The 19,346-nt window shown below is 38.0% G+C and overlaps 1 protein-coding gene across 1 annotated transcript; it reads right to left on the bottom strand.

The window, feature by feature from the left end:
- Positions 1-8,529: 8,529 nt before the first annotated feature.
- On the bottom strand, positions 8,530-18,909 carry LOC128902626 (protein FAM240B-like). The gene is made up of 3 exons (XM_054185927.1): positions 18,836-18,909; positions 13,048-13,196; positions 8,530-10,498 (listed from the first exon to the last, which is right to left on the bottom strand). The coding sequence occupies exons 2-3, from the start codon at positions 13,191-13,193 to the stop codon at positions 10,366-10,368; spliced, it is 279 nt and encodes a 92-aa protein (XP_054041902.1). The 5' UTR covers positions 13,194-13,196; positions 18,836-18,909; the 3' UTR covers positions 8,530-10,365.
- Between the last annotated feature and the right edge of the window lie 437 nt (positions 18,910-19,346).

Raw genomic sequence — 19,346 nt, 5'->3', positions numbered from 1 at the left:
ACCATAAAGCTGGAAGCAGGAAGCTGTGCTCTGCATTGATTCCATTTCTCAGGGGAGCTTCCAGGGTGTATAGAAACACCCTGTACAATTCTCAGTGCTAAAGGCAGCAAAGGATGGGTGAACCTTCTGGATGTAGCCCTAGATATTGAAGACTGTTGAATGCAAGTGATTTTTTGTGCATGACTTTATTACAAGTGCAATGAAATTGCTTGGTTTGGGTGCCCGTGGTGAGGTGTGGCATTCGGCAATCTGAATGTGAATATACGCCGCATACCTCTTCCCTCCTGCAGGTCCACTCCCAATTTCACTTACATGACGTTTCATTGTGCCCACCCCAAGGGGCTTGTCTTGCGTGAGCCAGGTCTCCCTAACCTAGTAGAACTCTCACACAGGTTTCTGCGACGTGGATTGAATTAGCAATGTGCAGAGCTGTGCAGCTGCAGGGCGGAAGAGGCAGAGCAGAGGCATGGGCAGGGCAGGGGAGACATGGTCCTTCTGGTAAAGCTGAATTGTTACAGCGGCTCAGTCTTTTTGTGTGATGTTGAGAGCTCAAGGGGGTGAAACTAGTGGAAGCCTCTCTTTGGGAAAAGTAATCCTGTAGAGCTATTTGCATCTGGGGCTGGATAGGATCATTGAATCATTTGGGTTGGAAAAAGCGGTTAAGAGATAGTCTTTTGTCATCATTTGTTTGCAATGTAATAATTCGACAATTTTAACTTACAATCAGCACTGACAGCTTTTAGGATTGGATCTCAGGATTTTTCAAGCTCTTTTACTACACGACTGTAGAGCTTGAAAGACTGGAGACAGACTGAAAGTCATGTTTCAAGGCTGTTTAGGGACTAAAGATGCAAAAGATGTTGAAGCCTGCAAAGTTGTAGGAAAAGGCCCAAAAGCTTGAAACTCCAGAACAATAAGAACAAAGCATTTTTACTGATTGATCTCTTGAATTTTTAAAGAAGTATTATGAATTTCAGAAAGGATAGTCCATGAAGTTTGAATGCTATGGATTGGCAGTACAGAGTGGTTTTCTGTGGTGTTTGAGTTAAAAATTATCATGACTAAGAAGAACTCTACCATAAATTCTGAGAAATGTTAATATAGGGAAGAAGGGCACCTGAGAAAGCAGACTTCAAAGAACACATTCAAAATTTTCATTTAAACAGTCTTTTGTTTGCATAGAGAAATATACAAAAACAGTTCAAAAGCTTTCTTTGCTGGATCTTCTGTTTGGCTCCAGAGCACCTGTTAGTCTGGGTAGTACTGTGCCCTGGCAGTGTTGCCTTGACTTTAATTTCCATCTTCCAATTCACACTTGCTAATGCATTCCTCCTCTTGTCCTAGGGTTTCATGAGAACACCAAAGAGAAACCTTTCCTCCTGTGCACTGAGCAGGGTTTGTCCTGTGGCTGCCCTGCTTCTGCAGCTGGTTGCATTTGGAAGTGAAGTAGGTTTGATATTATTAAATCTGTAAACTAATTGAAGTATGTGCTTAATATATTAGAACTGTAAATTAGAGTAGGAGCTTAATTTAGGAGACTGGGTGCCTTAGGGCTGTACAAAGAGCAGATGCAACAGTTGTAGTACTAAATGTCAGAATTTATCTCCTATTTTTTAAGAAAGAATTCTTTAGGACAATACAACCTTGTAATAGAAGGTTCTCTCTCAAAACAAGGGGCCCAGTATTACTGAGGAATGCAGAGACTAGTCAAAGATAACACTTTTGATGCACCAGCAAGAATAAAGGAGTAGAGGCCTGCAGTTCACCCAGAAGTCACAACGATGAAGAGGAGTGGAGGAAGTAAACGACCACCAGATGTCTCTGAAGACCACCGAGAGACTCTAGTGCACATGCAGGAGTGGGCAGTACCTTGTAATAGTGAGTTAATGAATAGGTAATAATTTCTTGGAAAACTAGTGAATATGCATACATAGTATGTATTTAAACTGTACATCTAAATCAGTCGGCGTGCACATTAGGGGGACCAATCCCGTGTGCATCCGGCGCTGCAATAAAGAATACCTGCTTAATAGTCACCAAGGCTATTGAGTCCTAACTTTGGCATTTCACTGCATCAGTTCTGACATGAGAGCAGGCAGCAGTTCTCAGGCAGCTTCTGTCCCATGCAATTTCAGGGTGACAGGGAAGAGAAAGTCAGGGTGTATCTAGATTCCTGTCCTCAGAGCCCCTTCCCACATTGCTACTCGTAGACCTAGCAGGGAGTTGCTGCTACTCCTAATAACTGGAAGGCAGCTTTAAGTAGCTGGGGGAGGCTGTGGAAGAAGATCTGGAGGTATCTTTGGCTCTTAGCCCTGCTAGCAGGATGGTAGTTGTGGAGGTAGCTGTCCTGTGTGGCCATCCTTATGGTATGGCCGTCTGCACAGATCTGTGTGTCTCTTTGGCACTTGGAGAAGATGGTGGAGACATTCTCAGTGACGCAGATACCAAGGTGTAAGACACATCCTGCAGGAAAAGGCTTCAGACTGAGTTTGCCAATGCTGTCATGGGGACTTGAATGTCCCTTCTTTGACCTTGTTCCTCTGCCAGATACCCACTGCCCAAGAAAACCCTCCCAAAAACAACAGAAAAACAAAACAAAAGAATAAAACTCTTCTACTCTAGAAGCAACTTTATTTTGTGTTTAGAGGTTCCTAGAACCTGTGTGCCTGAGGCTGCTGGGGCGATGTGCTGGATCAGTGTTTTACATTCCCTGGCATCATCATCTTCTCTGATGTATTCCTCCTGTAGCTGGCATAAAGCCAGGTGAAATTGTGCAGAACACCAAATATTAAGAAACCAGGACAGAGAGCATGGTGTCTGTGTTGCCTCCAGATTGGAGATGGGGCATTACAAACTGACATTTTCCTAAATTTGAGATTGGAATTGCTGAAGCATTTAGGATAGTGTGTCTGCATGTACTTTTCTTCGGAACAGAAAAACTCATTTTTAACTGCAATTCCAGTCCTCCGTGTGGAAGGCTTTCATTGTTTCACTTATAACTGATTAAACAATGCTGCTTTCACACAGGCAAAATTCGTGTACACTGTTTAGCTTGGTTTCCTTTTTAATTGACGTGTTCATCTGGAGTAATTTGGAGCATCGGAAGGTGTAATTGATTGCTTTTATTTCTATTTGTTTTCAATGATTAAAAATTAATTTTCTGAGACAAGTTTTTCAAGTACTAGTTTCTTCTCAGAAGATAACGTGTGCAAGTCAGGAATTGCTCTGCAGCTTAGGAGATACAGCTTGCAGATCAGGGATACATAGTAATTGCATGTCAGATCAGTGCAAAGCTCAAGAAGCCTGTCACATTGACTAGAATTCATGCTAGAAGGCTATATTTTTCCCAATTAAAATTTTGCTCTTGTCTCTTTGCGACGTAAATAAAGCCCCTCTGTTAAAAAATCCTGCAGCCTAGCTGTGGACTTGTTGCCTACTTGCCGACAGAAATACCAGACTTTCTTAAGGTGCCTTGAGGACTGGCAGCCAGGAGAATTTGTAATTGGATGGGAGCCTTTACAACTGAGTGCGAGAGATTCCTGTTAAGAGAGTACCTGAAAGAGAAGATGGCACTGATGGAACTAGGCAGGGCACCTGCTCAAATTTGCTGGCTTTTGTTGAAAACAGTGACTCAAAACTAGCAGTATTTGGGATAGTCAGTATTGTACTTTTCAAAACTAGCTTGCTGGGAAAGGTGCTAGTCTTGTCATCGGGACCGGCTGTTTTCCCTGGTGATTCCAGGGTATGTAGTGGCAGTGTCCAAGTTAAACTATAAATATAGCAGCTAATGTAGTTGAAGGTATAGTTATTTTCTGCATCCTTAATCTTTGTACTGATATATTAACTGAGTGCTGCCAAAATCCCCACGGTAAAGCTGCACCTGTACCTCCCTTGAGATCTTCTTCAGAGGTGCCTTGGAATAAAAAAAAAAATGTTTCAGTTTTGAGATAAAGAGGATATTCTTTAATGCACCTAGCAATTAAAGCAATAAAACATCCCATGAGACACTAGTATTTTGTCAGAACGCAATGAAGTGTTACATATTAATTACTTTTATGTATTGATCCTAATTATTTGTAATGGCCAAAAGTAACCAAACCAAAAATAAACAAAGCATGTGCAGAAACTGCCTTGACCAAACACATGCTACAGAATTTTGATATGGCTCCAGAGGGCTTATTATGGGTTGGAAGTACTGAAATTTGTCTGTGGTTTAGGCATAAAACTTTTCAAACGTGGCTGCACTCTGTTAGTTTGTTGACAGACTCATTCCACACAATTGTCAGCCCCCTAGTACATATTATAGAGGGGTCATTAGTTCTGTGAAAACAGAGTATTTGTCATCACTGCAGCAGAAGTGCGTACATATCATAAATGGAGCCTGAAGGGATTTAGTTCCAGGTTATTAAGTGTTCATTTGAGATGGTGGATAATAACTGCTGTTTCTGATATTTTAGATTAGACTGCCCTTTCTGCTTATAGGGCTTATTTTCAGTGACTGTTAGTCTTGTTATTACAAATACATACTTCATGATTGAGGTAGTATCAACAAAATCAGTAAACTCATGTTCTGTCCAAAAGCTGCAAAGTATCAATTCATTAGCTGCAAAGTATCAATTCATTAGTTAGCACTTTATCATTAACCAAGCTCTAACAAGAACTCTGCTGCAACAATATCCAGTAAGTAATGAGATAGTGTTGTTATATGGAACTTTCTACATGTAAAAATGAACAATTGTGTGAGTTTGTTCACTTATTAGAATACATATAAAAACACTGATACAAATCTTACAGAATAAATTTCTGTTAGAGAAGCTGCAGTGGAATCAACGTCACCCTGAAAAACCTAAATTAAGGTATCAGGGCAAACACAGGTGCTTTTTCAAGAGGTTTGTCTGAAATAACACAGTTGTTCACTCCAGTAATTTTGTGTTTTCCTTGCCTAATTAGACTCGTAGACTATACTGCAACCTCAAACTCTAACAGTGGTGATGCAATTGTTAAATAGAATAGCACAGTAGAGGAGAAAAAAAGCATTAACTATAGCAAAATCTCTTTGAAAACATATTTTTTGGTGGTTATTTGCAAGTAGACAATGCAGACTGAGCTTTCTGCATCAGTATTTTGCAGATGTAATTCCCCCATGTTAGATATTAAATCTAATAGAATCAAGAACTTTTCACTACTAGGCCTATTTTTTTAACTGTTCCCTATGGTTGAACAGTCAAAATGCATTGGTAAGTTACAGTTCTGATCAAATGGCATCAACGTTCATGTTGGATATCTAGTACAATCACAGTGGAAACCAAACACAAAGGGGCTATTCTTTAAAGAATTGACCAAAAAAGCTAAAGTAAATATTATTATTCAAATTTGTTACTGCATCTTTTTTCCCCCCTTTGATTTTTGTCAGATGATTATATTATTTCTGTAGTTGTTTGAAATTATAACTCTCCCTGGTGCTGCTGCTATTTGCTATGGAAAAAATACTGACCTTGATTGTGAGCCTTTGAAGTCATACCATTGTGAGTACCATTGAGGCTGAAAACTGGCACTAATTATCAGGTAAAAATTAGGCCAGTAGCCTCTCACATTTCTGCAGTCACTAGTAGGAGATTATAATTTAATTTAAGAAATGGCATTTGAGACAAGTACATTTAATTATGGAGGTAACACATAACAACCTATTGTTAAGTTTGGTTTCTCTGGTAATATAAACTTTTTCCAGTGTATTTGTTAGACTGTCATTTTTTGGGATGGAATTTTCCCTGCTTTGTGTCCACCTTAGCTTGAAATATGTTTAAAATTCTGGACACTAAATAACACACAGATAAGTACAGCTGAAATAGGTGGGAAATAGGAGAAATAAGTATATTTTTGTATTGTCAGACCTGACTACTGAATTTTTGTATGCAATTTTGTCTCAAATGCATGACACCATGGATAACTCCTGTCCTTCTCTATAAGAAATAAATAATATAGTAATGCTTAATTCATGAAGGGAAGCGTCCTCCGGAAGTATAAGATTTTCTAGATCTACTCTTTGTTTCATCCTCATATATCTACAGATGCCCTTTTCAATCCACAAGGTTTTTCTATGTGATTTACTATTCCTTATTCACACTCTGGCAGTGAAGTCACAGTCAAGTGCTGTTTAATAGGCAAGGTAGAGAATAGCATCCCTCAGGACACAGACAGCTTGTAATTAGGAGGAACATTTTGGCTAGGAAATTAGTAATTATCCTCATATTCCTATCATTTAACTGTTGAGCTGTACCACACATAGCTGTTTTATGGTTCCAGAAGCCAGATCTATGCTGTTTTATTGTAGTATGGGTAGACTCTGTTCCAATACATTCAGCTCCAGTAAGTCCGTTGTCCAAGACGTGTACAGTTATGCATGCTAGCACATCTGCATGACTGTACAATTAAATTATCATTCCTGACCTCAGTTGTTGTATCTGCTAAGGTCCACCTTTAGATCGACATGAAACATGTTAATGTGCTTTGATCCCATCTCTATTGTTTCGGTGGGGTTATACTCACCTGCATCAGCAAGTGACTCAGCACATTACCAGCAACTCACTAGATCAAAGTGGCTGATGCTGAGGTCCCTGTGTTCAACTAAGCATGGTTCACGGGTTTATGGACTCAATCTAATTTGGTTAGTTGAACCAAATACCCCTACTGTGCAGGGATCAAAACTGTCTGAAGAGCTATTGTTTTTCTCAGATCCTTAGGGGCTAGGGTCCTCTGGTGTGCTCTTGGACCATGGCTTCTGGTTCGGTTTAGTTTCCTCCAAAAGAAATCTGGCTTGCATGCCGTAAATTTGCTCTGTGATCCAAACCAGTGTGTGGTAAGCACAGTCAATCAAGGGTTTCGCTTAAAAAAGGCTCTACCACTCTGAATTTAAGTGCTAATTCAAGTGTAGCAGCTGACAGGTGTTGAGTGGCTGCTTATTTAAACATGTCTCATCTGTAACTTATTGTGTGAGTGCTTCTGGATGGTATCCGAATGAAGTCAGACTGCAGCTCATGTGGTTTATGTTCACCCTTTTGACTGCCTGAGTTTGAGTAAGCTGGACTTCAGCAACTGGCCACAGTTCAGAGACAGTTTAAGAAGGCAATCCTTACTGTCTCTCAAGCACTAGTCACTGGTTCCCAGATCAGACACAGCTCTCAAGAGTAACCATGCAAATGAGTGCAGTATGTGCTCACATTGTTTGCCGTGCCCATAAGTTTGGTCATTGCTAAGTGGGTGTTCTGCAGCTGACATCAGTATGCCAGCTTAAGTGCATTATCTCATAGATATGATCCACATCTATTGCATCACAGATCATATGGTTAAAGTCCCATGACCACCAACATTAGTCTGACCTATCCTGTACAATTTTAGTTGTTGCCTTGCGTAGTCAAGTGCTGGACTGGCTTCTATACAGGTGTAAAACATGGTAACATCTTGCTAATGCAGGCTCAGGGTGGTACTGATTATGCAGACTAACATATTCAATTCCAATTCTTTTTCTATTAGGCAAATTAATACTCTCCAAGGAAAAAAATATCTGGGTAATTAGTTTTTCTTCTCAAATAGCTACTCCAACTTTCTTAATATAACTATTGCAATCTAAATTTTCATTTGAATCTTCTTTGTTATTCATTGGAAAGGGGGAGGAACTAGGGGCAAGGGAGGAAAAAAATGCTGTGTTCAGTTGAAGGGGCCTGCTCTCCCAACAGCTTGTGCTCACTGGATATCCTGTTTTATCAATGGGGGCTGTGTATATGAATGAGACAAATGTTTTTTAATATAACAATTCAACTTGAACTGACTTTTGTTTGCTTGCTTTTTTTAATGAAAGCCAGGTTTTACATTTTCAGGCATGTCTGAAATGCCTAAATTCAGGCTTGAATTTCATCAGTTCAGTAACTAAGGCAAAAGAACAAAACGCTGTCACCTTACTGTCTGCCTTCAGCTTTGCAATTTGCAAGCAGCAGCATATCTGGCTACATTTGGGTGTTAGACTTTATTATTTCGGGTACTTGATTCCTTTCTCAGTCTGATTGTATGTGCAGTAGCAGTGAAAAATGGATGAACACCCACTTTTGGGAACAGAAAGCATCTGGTGTTCAGTATCACAGAGGTGCCACGATACTGCTATCCTGTAAAATATGAGTTAGAATAATGACTAATGTGTATGCACTGGAACAACTCACAAAGAGCTGGTTTTGACTAAGAGTGGGAGGATTTTAGTCTTTCACACTTGGATGCACACGTTCTTCACTGCAGTGGATGTATCAGAAACCCATTCACTGCTGAACTGGGTTCCATGTACTGCTGAAGATAAACAATGCCCGCAACACTCCTCCAGTGTGTAGTCAATATGATGCCGCCTGCTTGCAGTGGAAGTGATTTCACACATCCCTCAACCTTCTCAGAGCTCCTCATGGAAAAGCTACTGCTCAGTGACCTAATGTGGTTTTTTGATACTCTCTGACGAGTGCTGAAAATTGCTGTTGTGTGTGGATTGCATCTATTGTGTGGTCTTTTTCCTGTGTCTCATATAACTTCATAAACAGCCAGATATACCGTCACTAAAGTGTTCCTTATGATTAAAAACATTGACATTAAATGTAAAAGAACAATACATGCTTATTGGGCCAGCTTCTCTTGGATCTTCTCTTCTCACACTGGCACAGAGTAGGTGTAAGCTGCACCGATGTGGTTGGCATTACAACACCATAAAGCAGTGGCTAAGTTAGCAAAACTAGTAGATCGGGTTTTTGGAAGTGGGGAGTCTGGTGTTTCAATAGCCCTGTCTATGTCCTTTAGCTACTGCTATAGAATAGTGAACTACTGTTAGATCTTCTTCACCAGAGATAATGTCCAGCCTGGGTGGCAGCAAAAGAACTTTTTAAAGAATAGTGGGAAATAAATGAACACAGAAGAAAGAGACCAGTCTGCAAAGGCAAAAGCAGCTACAACTGTATTATTTTTCAGCATTGCATTTCTAATAGAAAAAAAGAAAACAAACAGTGGGAGAAACAATAGCTTTTTGGGTTGGGTTATATGAAAAGAGACAGATTCTACATTCCCTTCAATTTTCAATAACAAAGGAACATTTTATAAGATTTCATTGTTTTAATCCTTCGTTCAATAGCAACATTTTTGTGATTTTTTCCTATGGGAAAATGTCACTATGTAGAACTGTGAACATTCTGTAAAATTGTGTCTTTTAATTAAATGTTGTTTTAAAAGGATAAAAAAAGCATTTCTGTGAGGTCAAAATGGTCTATTTTTTGTTTTGTTTTGAGATTTATCACATGTATTTCTATCTACTTCTTCATTGTAAACACAGATGCAAGGTAAAATTCCATCTGGCTCAATATGGTTAGAAAAAAAATAGTTGTTTAGACTTACGGCTCTTCTCTTGCATATCAATGAAATAAATTAAAGAGATACAACATTTTTAATCCAAAGGGTATGGTGCTTAGATATACAGACATACAGGTAAACAGAACACACTATTATTACCCTGTGTTTGGTTATTCCTCCCTGTATTTCACCTGACCTAGAAGATGAAATGCAGCGTTTGGATTAGTGCACACCAGGTATGGCAACTGATACCTTGCAAAGCGAGCATTCCTGTGCTGTTATGATGAATTGATTCACTGCCTTCTGTTTCAAACTCTCTTTCATACTCACTTGCTCTGACATTTCTGACTGATTCATAATAACCTCAGTAGTCTTTTTCTTACCTATGCCACAAAAAGCAAAATCCTTTCCTCTCTTTATTTAATGATTAAGATATGTAAATTTTCACATATGTTGATCAGAAAAGCTTGGGTTTTTTTTCCTGGTTCCATTAAATAATATATTTCTCCTTCTGTCCAGTGATCAGACTAATCCTTAACTCTCTTCACTGTGGCTCATCAAGACAGGCAGAACAGCTTATATCTGCATTAAGCCAGACTCGATGAGCTCTGTAAATGGAAATGTGCTATTTTGCATGCAGCTGTCTGAATGTATTATTCCTATTAAACAAGTGATTCTCCTTCCTGAAAATATGTTGTGTCACTTGGAAATGCAGAGTTACATAAGAAAGTCCTGCTGCATTGCAGTAATAATATATCATGGAGAATTAAAGGTGTCTGCTTCTCATCTATCCCTTTGCATTTTTTTTGAGATTATGTACTGTGGCCTTATTCTTGCACTGTATTTCATTAGGAGTTTATTAGTAGCTCAAGTAAATAGTCTGTAAAAGGGCCAGATTCTGACCTTTTGCTTGTTCAGCAGTGTAACTGCAGGTTTACAGGTGTATGCAGAACGTCAGAGTCAAGCCCAATGCTTTCTTGTGTTTTCACAGTAACTTTAAGCAACAGTTTTATCTGGCGAGGGAAGAGCCTCGATGGACAGCAGCGTCATCTGTTCTTTCTGCGTTTTCGTGTGCGCCTGGACTTGCCTTGCTCGGCCTTCCAGCCGCAGAGTCCATTCGTGGCGGAGTCTGCAAAGAGAGGACAAGTGCTTAGCAAGTACTGAGCCAAATCCTTCAAAAGAATCCAGGCCTTTTCAGCAGGGTAGAAACTTTCCTCTCTTTCATCACCATAGCACTTGTCCCGTATTTACTTACCATCTACACATCTCTCTAGCTTGCTAGATTGGGAATGCAAGGGAGAAAGGGATAGTGCTGATGCTATCAGTGGTTGACATCATTGCTGGATTCCTAATGAGTCAAACAACTGCTGAAATACTGTCAGTGTGAAGAGCTCTGTTTTTTCCTCTGGGGTATTCTCAAAGCCACACAGAAGTACTGTCTATCCAGAAAGGTCATTCAATGTGTAAATTGAAAAATACAATTGCACTCCCTGACCTCCCAAGTTTACTCTAAAATGCGGTGCAGAAGAGCAAGAAGACCTTTAAACATGTCCATTTGGGTTTAGTCTGAAGGAAAAAAAGGAAAAAAAAGGAACCACTTTGTACCCAAAATCTCTGCAGACGTTTAATGAAAGGAATTGATGTCAGATGCAAGCGAAGCCACATAGCTTCAAGACACAAGTATAGTAGAGACAGAAGAGAAAATCACTAGGGACCACTGCAAGATATTGTTGGCTGGGTCATTTTCCAAAGGAAATGGTGTTACGAAACACCTGACACAGCAATGCTGAAGGATTAAGTATCATATGGTAATACCAAATGCATCATGGAATATATGGGTTTTTATATTACATTTGGTGTGTTAAAAAGAACAGTAGTCAATGATTTCACCTGAGAATAACTTAGCAGTAGCTGTTTCACATGGATACTTGTGTTAGTTTGGCTTCTGAGTTTGATTTCAGATTGTGTTTTAAACTTTTCTCATTTGGTCTACCCTGTCTTGGCTTCACTATTCTCTTGTGCGTAGAGCCTCAAAAAACCTGTGCAATTAGTTAGTAAACTTTTGCCATTGAAAGCACTGGTGTTCATTGTCAACTAGTGTCCTTATTGTCACAGAGGGAGCGCTTGCCTGTACATAGAGCCATCTAATTCTCTAAGGTGCCACTTCCATAAGGTAGTGGACCTGTAGATTTTGAAATGACAGTGTCTATTACCTCCTGAAAGCCTCTTTTTTTTTCAAATTAGAGAACGCTTTTTGAACTATCTGGCCTTTGGTAAAGTGACCTTGAAGGAACTTGCTTGGGTCTGTTTCAGTGGGAACCAGTCAGTTAAGACACATTGAATATGTAAGTTAAGACATGTTCTAAGTTCTTTTGCTGGTTGGTTTTTGTTTTGTTTTTGTTTTGTTTTTTGTTTTTTTTTTTTTTTCATTTTAGATAAGATCTTATAAAAACTTTTAACTTTTTTAACCTTGTGAAGTTGAAAATATCATCTACGCTCCTAATTGCAATTGGTTTGAGATGTCTTCTTGTGGTAATTTTTTATGAAGCTAGAGTAACAAATGTTTCCAGTGCCGCTGAACACTTTCCTGGCTTTTATTATACACTCTTTGTCTCCAGCAATTTGGAGATTTGTGTTTGGGAGTATTACTGACTAACCAGATCCTGCGAGCAAGACAGTCTGCATCTGACTGTGTTGGGACACAAAGCCTGCCCAGATCTTTATTTCCTCATCTTTAATATGATGATAGTAGCTTCCTCCTTGGGCACAAGGGTCAGAGTACCTGGAAATTTTTTTAAAGAAACAGCCCTTTACCAGCACATTCCAGTTTGTTGAAGCCAAATTAATTTATTTGAATGTCCCAGTTTTGAGGAAAGTTTACACAGGAAAATCTGTGTCAACTTCAGGAGGAAAGCCCATCAGAAAAACACAAGAGGCACAGGTATTTCTCATCCTCTTTCTCTGTCTGTTATTAGTTGGGGGATTCACTTAATGTGTGGGACACCCTGGTTCAGACTGCTGAGGTGGAACAGGTTGAGCAAGTATTTGAAGCAGTCTACCAGACATGTGTGGAGTTTATATATCACAGTCACAGCTCTTTCTAGGCAGTACCTGTTGTTTTATACTGTTTTGGGAAAAAAAAATTAAATAAATTTAAATAGCCTTAATTTTATCTATTGTATGGCAGGAATGCTTATGAAATGCATTTCACAGGACAGGAAAATCATATTGTACCGTTTCTATCTTTGGGCTTATATGATGCAAAGCGTTGTTAAACATGATAAAGATGATATGGATTTGTTTATGCTACGCATTAAGTGAGTAGCTTGCCTGTCCCTTTAAAGTAATACTATTTTATTTGTGTAGCTGTACCAGTTCCATGTAAAAATCCTGATATTTTCTGTCTATCACAGGCCATAGTGCCAACGTGCTTTATTTTTATGTGGCTATACTCCAAGGCCTTTGAAGAATGCTCATGGGGTTCAGGGATAAGGAGCGTCTGAGTTTCCATGCAGAAGAGCCATGGAAACATGAGACAAGCAGCTGTGAGAGGGAAAGTGCCAAGATCCAGAACACAATCTGTGCTATGAATAAAGCAGTACAATAACGGGTTACCTTATTTTAAAGCACGTGATGACATGCTTTGCTGTCTTGTGCAAAAGAAAAAATACCACTTACTTGTTCAGGGCACTTTTGCTTAACCTAAACTCTTCACCTTCTCGTTGCTTAGTTTGCTCTTGGATGACTTTTTCCCAGAAGTTCTTCAGCCCTTCTGCATCATGACCACCCATATTGTGGCGTCTAAAGTTGGTATGCTTGCTCATTTTCTGAAAAACAATTCGGAGGTCAAAGCAGTCAGAACCCTAACCTGAGGCAGATACTGTGTTGCTTAGCCCCTTGCAATTTCTTTCTCATGAAATGCTATTAAAGTATGTCACTTGAGAAGAATAGGTAACTGATGCTTACTCTGCCTTGAAGCAAAATATAAGGCATTGAAACAGGCCTTGGGTGATACTTAAATGGTACACCTATATTTTTGTTACTGAGTTATGACTACGCATGGCACAGTTCACTGAAATATTGTGGAAGCCTCAGTAAGTGTGAGATTTTAAGTGGTTTTGGAAGAAATAGGGAAAAATACTTCCAAATATAGTGCCATTGTCACTGAAGTCCAGATGAGATGTTGTGAAGAGCTTTCCTTTTTTCTACCTCCTGTAGTTTTAAAAGAGATCATAGATGGTTGTTATCTAAGGGAAATACATCGCTCTTAAATGATTCTTTTTACTACTCCAAATGATATCAAACACAAAATATGCAGGGGAATTATGAATCTAAAGTCGAAGCACACAGAGTGCAAAGCCCTGGGGAGCTTGTTATGGCCTTGTTCTTTAATTTATCAAAATTCAGTCTTAAATACTGTTAAAAGTAGAGCTTGTTAAGATATACAGACGAGTGAATTTCTCCTTGCTAAATGCATCATATTCAAACATAGAGGATTTTAAAATACTCGGCATGTCTGAGGTGCTTGCTGATAATCACCAAATATGCATTGGTTATCAGGTCTTAATGGTACTTTGAAAAGTTAAGTCCTGTTGTTTATTCCTAACGGAAATAATCATATACTATATTTGTTGCTGGCCAAATATTGCTTTGCTATGATGTTAAATAAGGTGCCAATAACCCGTTACACTTCTACCCCAACTGTGAAGCAGGGTTTCCTGCGTCAGTCTCCTCCACTAGGCCCCTCTAGGAAGTGGAAGAATGCAAGAAAGAAAAAAACAAACCAACAAATCCATGCTCCTGAGCCTTCTGTGACTAGATCAGCACATAATTTGAGGGTTCCTATGAAATCCCTTTGCGTCCTTGCGTTCATCTATATTCTGCTGTCACTAGATACTTTTGCCAATTGTTCACTCCATAATGCTGATGAATTATTGCTTCGTAGACCCTGATATGTACTTGTGAGTCTGCTTCATAGACTATGTCATACTTTATGAGCTATCCTTGATAAATATTACGAAGACTATGCTAATGTAGGCCAATCTGAGGAAACCTTTGATTTGTGCAATGCTGCAAACGGAAGATAGAGAAAAAGAAAAGGACAGTCAGATGCAACCCAATGAAGGCAGAGTTGTGTAAGGTCTTCCTATCAAATACTGTATTTTAAAGTCCTGAAGTTTTAAAAGGGCACAAAAGTAAGATCTTGGCATCTTCCTAGATTGAATATTTTAGATTTTGCATCATTTTCACAAACCTGTCTCTTAGAAAGATCAATAATAACAAATAATTTTGCCAAACTCACTGCTAAGTGTGACTGGACTGGAAAACTTGCTTAACAAAAAGAAAATTCTCTTCCATTTTCAGATGCAGTATTTTTCCACATTTATGGAATTCTTTAATTCCAGTTATTTAAAGACTGACACAGTCCAACTGGAGTGGTAAGTGTTAACTGGTTAGTCCATGAAATATAATCTGTTATATGATGGAGGATCAGACATGCTTGAGGGGTTCAAATACTGGTCCTCTTCACAGCAAGGTCTGCAATATCACCAAAACAATCAGATATTTTCTTCTGAGGCAAACTGCAGTTTTCTGGTGTTTCCCTTGCTGTGGACTGGGGATGCTGTAGATGTACCACAGTGGGATACAGCAAGTGTTGTTGCACCGGTGTGGGCACAGCAGTTTTACTACCACCTTTTGCTAAATGTGCTTTGTTTATCAATTATGTGGTCTAAATGGGAATACGGGTAATCTTTTATCTCACTCTGAGGCTCTAAAATAACAGTATTACTTAAGGCTTCATCTTGCAAAAAGGTATGCATGTCACGGACAGACTGGAACATGCCCTATCTGTATCTTAATTCTGTAGGCTTTAAGCAGTGTTAAAATAAAAGCTCTGGTAATAGCTTGTTACAGTGAGTGATGGAATATGATTATTTCATCATTCCTAGACCAGCGGGTCACCTGGGTCTTTGCACCATTTAAAGGCTTTTCTATCAGTAACAGCTGCCCACTTGACACTCTTCAGATAATTATCCCATTGACTCAGAAGCCAAGTGCAAGCTGCTGACAAACTGAGTAGGTTTGCCCTCCAAACCCTATTATACTTTGCCTCATGTAAAAGTCTGCCATAACACATTAACCTTTCATTAGAGATTAACTTTTTATCATTATTAAACTTAGAGTAGATGTTCTTCAAGTGGCAGAAAGAGGGCCTCCAGTCTTTATATGGAGTCTAAATTGGTTAGATTTTTGGGGGGTGCATGAGGGTTTTGGCTGCCTTAAATCTTGGCTACTCCACTCAGAGGAACAAGCTGTAGTCAGACAGGTACCCAAAAGATGGAGGTACTTCTGCAAGTGTTAGTATGGTACATCTGTGGGACTTTTTGCAAGCCAAGAACATTTGACTTGATAACAGTTCCTAGGAATGTCAGTGACAGCGAATATTTCACATGGTATTGCTGTGGTCCTGGCTAAGACAGATTCTTGATGTAACACTTTTGAAGATAGTGCTGTCTGGCATTATTAGCCAGCATCTGTCACGCTATGATGTGTGAAAGCACCCTTTTTTTGAGCCTGGCATTACAACATCCACGTATAGCCATTAGAGTTCACTTATACTGTGTAATACCTTCTTTTTTTCCAATCGAAATATTCTTCTTAGGAGTTTGATTTAGATTTCTGAGTAATTCTCTAGGTTTGTTTTCTTTGTATCAAACAAATTCTTTATTATTGTTTTATAAAACATGTTTTTCGTTGTTGTTGTTGAGTGATTTTCTGCCTTTTTTTTTTTTTTGATGTCCCAATAACATAAATTGGAGTTACACTGACAATCAGACTTAATTCTGGCAAATCTGTTTTTGATTCCTTCACTCAAATCCTTCAAACCAGGAGGATAATTAAGTTTTCTAATTTCTACTTTTTTTACTTTTTTTTTTACTTTTTTTTTACTTTTCTTTTTTTTTTTACTTTTCTTTTTTTTTTTTTTTACTTTACTTTACCTTACTTTACTTTACTTTACTTTACTTTACTTTACTTTACTTACTTACTTTTCTAAAGTAAGTAAAAGCCACACTTTCTTAGAGTGACTCCACCAGTTTTGCCTGGATGGAAAGCAAGCAAGAAAAAGAGGTTCTTTATCATCTTTATTTTCATTTGGATAGTCAGATATCATTCCAGAGAAATTAAAGAAAAGTCGAGGTGATGTCTTTCTGGCTACTAATGTCATATTGTTTTGGCATGTTTTTCTACTGATATGAATGTAAAACAAGCAATAACAACAATTCCATAGGTTAAAAATGGTTCATTCAGAAGACTTGAATCAGTGTATGTATATTTTATGGACTGAAAATTTATGGTATGAAAATTTCTCCAGTACATTTCCTATGAAGGACTACTAAAATGTGTATAACACTGGTGCAAGGCAGAATCCCTTATTAAATCTTCAAATAAGATGGTTGAGGAGGACCTATTTTTGTATAGCTTATGCAGCCTACCTGCCCATTTGAAGTGTAGTTGGCTGCTTTTTTGGGGAGCCAAGCTGATAAAACAACATTTAAATAAAGGTAAAACTAGATCTTGGCTAAAGTGACTTATGCATTTGGCAGCTTTGAAACTCAACTGTCAGAAATATGTGTACATGTGTATCAAAGAAGTTTTTACAGCATTCATTATTTATGGGAACTAACTTATGTGTTGAGAAATTATTCATTTATAGAGAATGACCACAAGAAGAAGTAATAGTAAATAAAATTAATGGCACTGTAAAAGAAAAGTCTCCTACATTTATAATCAAACCGTAAATCACATGGCCATGCAGCAATCTGTAAGACAGCATATCACTCATGAAACACAGATGACATCTATGTACAATATACTGGTTTAAACTCTGAGCTGCTATCCCAGAGCATGTTTAAAGGAAGTTCCAAGTGTGAACCTCCAAAGCTACCTGAGGAAGTAGCTTTCCTCAACAGATCTCACCAGTTCAAGGGAGAGGAAATTTTGCTTCTAGTTGGAACTTATTAAGTGCACAACTTTTATTCACTGCCACAAAATTAATATAGAAACAGCCAATGGTACAACCTTCTGTCTTTTAATCTGATCTGCAGGCTGAGTGTGCTTTGGAAAAGTGCTAAATTAGAAATGGCTATTGATGTTTTGAACAAAAGAGCTATTTTTACTAACCTTTATTTACAATAAACAAACAAAAGAAGAAAAAACTTGACTGAAACTTCAGGAAGCATTTTTTGCCTTTTTTTAGTCTTTCTATTTAATACATGTCTTGAGCTAGCCATTGTCTTCAAAATTCAGTATTTTGTAGAGAGAGACAATACTTGTTCATACAATGAGATTCTCTGAAAATTTTTTAATTTTTAGTAAGAAGTATTTTCATGCATTCAGTAAAACTGTTAACAGAACATATTTTGAGAAAAACATCAGTATAATTTTTAATCTAAATGATGTGTAATTTAAAAATAAATTGGTTTAGCTAATAAAAAGAAACGAACCAACCCTATTTTTTGTCTTACTGGAGAGTATTCCAACCAGCAAGACAAAATAATGTTTGAACATTTCTAGATTTTATTTCCAAAGTGTTTCCTGAAAGAACAAAATCTCTAACAAGAATGATTGGGTTTTTGTATCTTAAAAAATGTTTCCTTTCTAAAAGGTGGAGGTAGGGCTAATTTCAACACTTTCAATGAGTTTGAGGATTCAGCCAATTTTAATGTTGAACATGAACATGTTTCTGAAAGAATTTCCACAGTCATTCAGAGTTTTCTGAAGACAATTGTAAGCAATGGAAAGATTATCTTTGACTTCAGCTGGACTCATTCCCTTGGGTTATATCATGACCATGAGCTATTTTATCTTTGTCAGGCCACTAATTAGCCTCCTATTCCTTTTGCCCTTCACTGTTTTTTTTTTGCCTAAGCATACAACATTTTCCAGCATTGTAGAATTATTACAGTAAAGTATAAGAGTTCAAAGGCTGTTTACGGTGTTGGGTTTGGTTTTTTTTTAAAAAAAGCTTTATGTTCTGAAAAGTTTTAAATTACACTTATAGAATGCATCATTAAGATGAATATCCCCTTATATGTTAATTTTATGATGGTTTTCCTTTCAGCTGAAGTATGTGTAATACAGAAGTTTTAGTAATACCGTGAACAGACTTAGGAACAAATAACAAGTTAATAATTGAAGTTAAGGTTAGAGTCAAACAAAACAAAGGCAACATACCTCTGATATTTTATAAATCTAACTGGATCAGATTATCTTTCAATAAAGTATACCATAACATACAGAATTCAAGGCCACGGAGAGAAAAAGAATAAAGCATTATTCAAATTCACTCAATTTAACAAAAAGTAAAATAAATGTATATGCATGTATGTCTAGGCATGTTTAATAATCAAAATAGGAAGAGAAAATCTTATTTTGGCCAAAATACAAGAATATAAATGCTTACTTTGATTGTATAGTAGCTTCCTCTTCTGTCAAAGTATGGATTTCTTGAGTGATTACTGAATAGTGTCAGTTTTACCTCTGGGTTCCCCTTTTCAAGAGGACTCCAACTGCCAGGAATAACTGATGAAATCTTTTAATCTGTCACTCATTTTTATTTGGGAGTGATGACATCTGCTATTATGAATTAGTTTAATGGCAGGGGGGAAAAAACCCAAACCCACAGTCTCATTTTGTGTAGTCTGCAACACACCAAGTGGAATGACCAGACAGTTACAGGGCACAAATTCTGAATGCCACATTTGATCTGTGCTATAATTTTTGGCAGGTGCCACTGATGTCATAACTTGGCTCTGGAGAAACAGTTATTCTTTGACAAGTGCAGATCACTGGAACATAACTTCCATATGACTTGTGAGACTTGTAGCGTCCCCTCCAAGAAAATGAATAGATCTGGAAAGAACATCTTGAATAACACAGCTTGTCTCAGGATTGTGCTACTGAGTGACTGACAG

This window comes from Rissa tridactyla, chromosome Z, assembly GCF_028500815.1.
Source record: "Rissa tridactyla isolate bRisTri1 chromosome Z, bRisTri1.patW.cur.20221130, whole genome shotgun sequence".
Taxonomy (NCBI): Eukaryota; Metazoa; Chordata; class Aves; order Charadriiformes; family Laridae; genus Rissa; species Rissa tridactyla.
This window is presented reverse-complemented; position numbering and strand designations above follow the sequence as displayed.

Bases quoted from the DNA above. Each gene is read 5' to 3' on its own strand.
- LOC128902626 (XM_054185927.1), bottom strand. From the start codon at position 13,193: ATGAGCAAGCATACCAACTTTAGACGCCACAATATGGGTGGTCATGAT. The intron at 10,499-13,047 runs GTAAGTGGTATT...CTCTCTTTGCAG, and splicing joins AGCAAAAGTGCCCTGAACAA to ACTCCGCCACGAATGGACTC.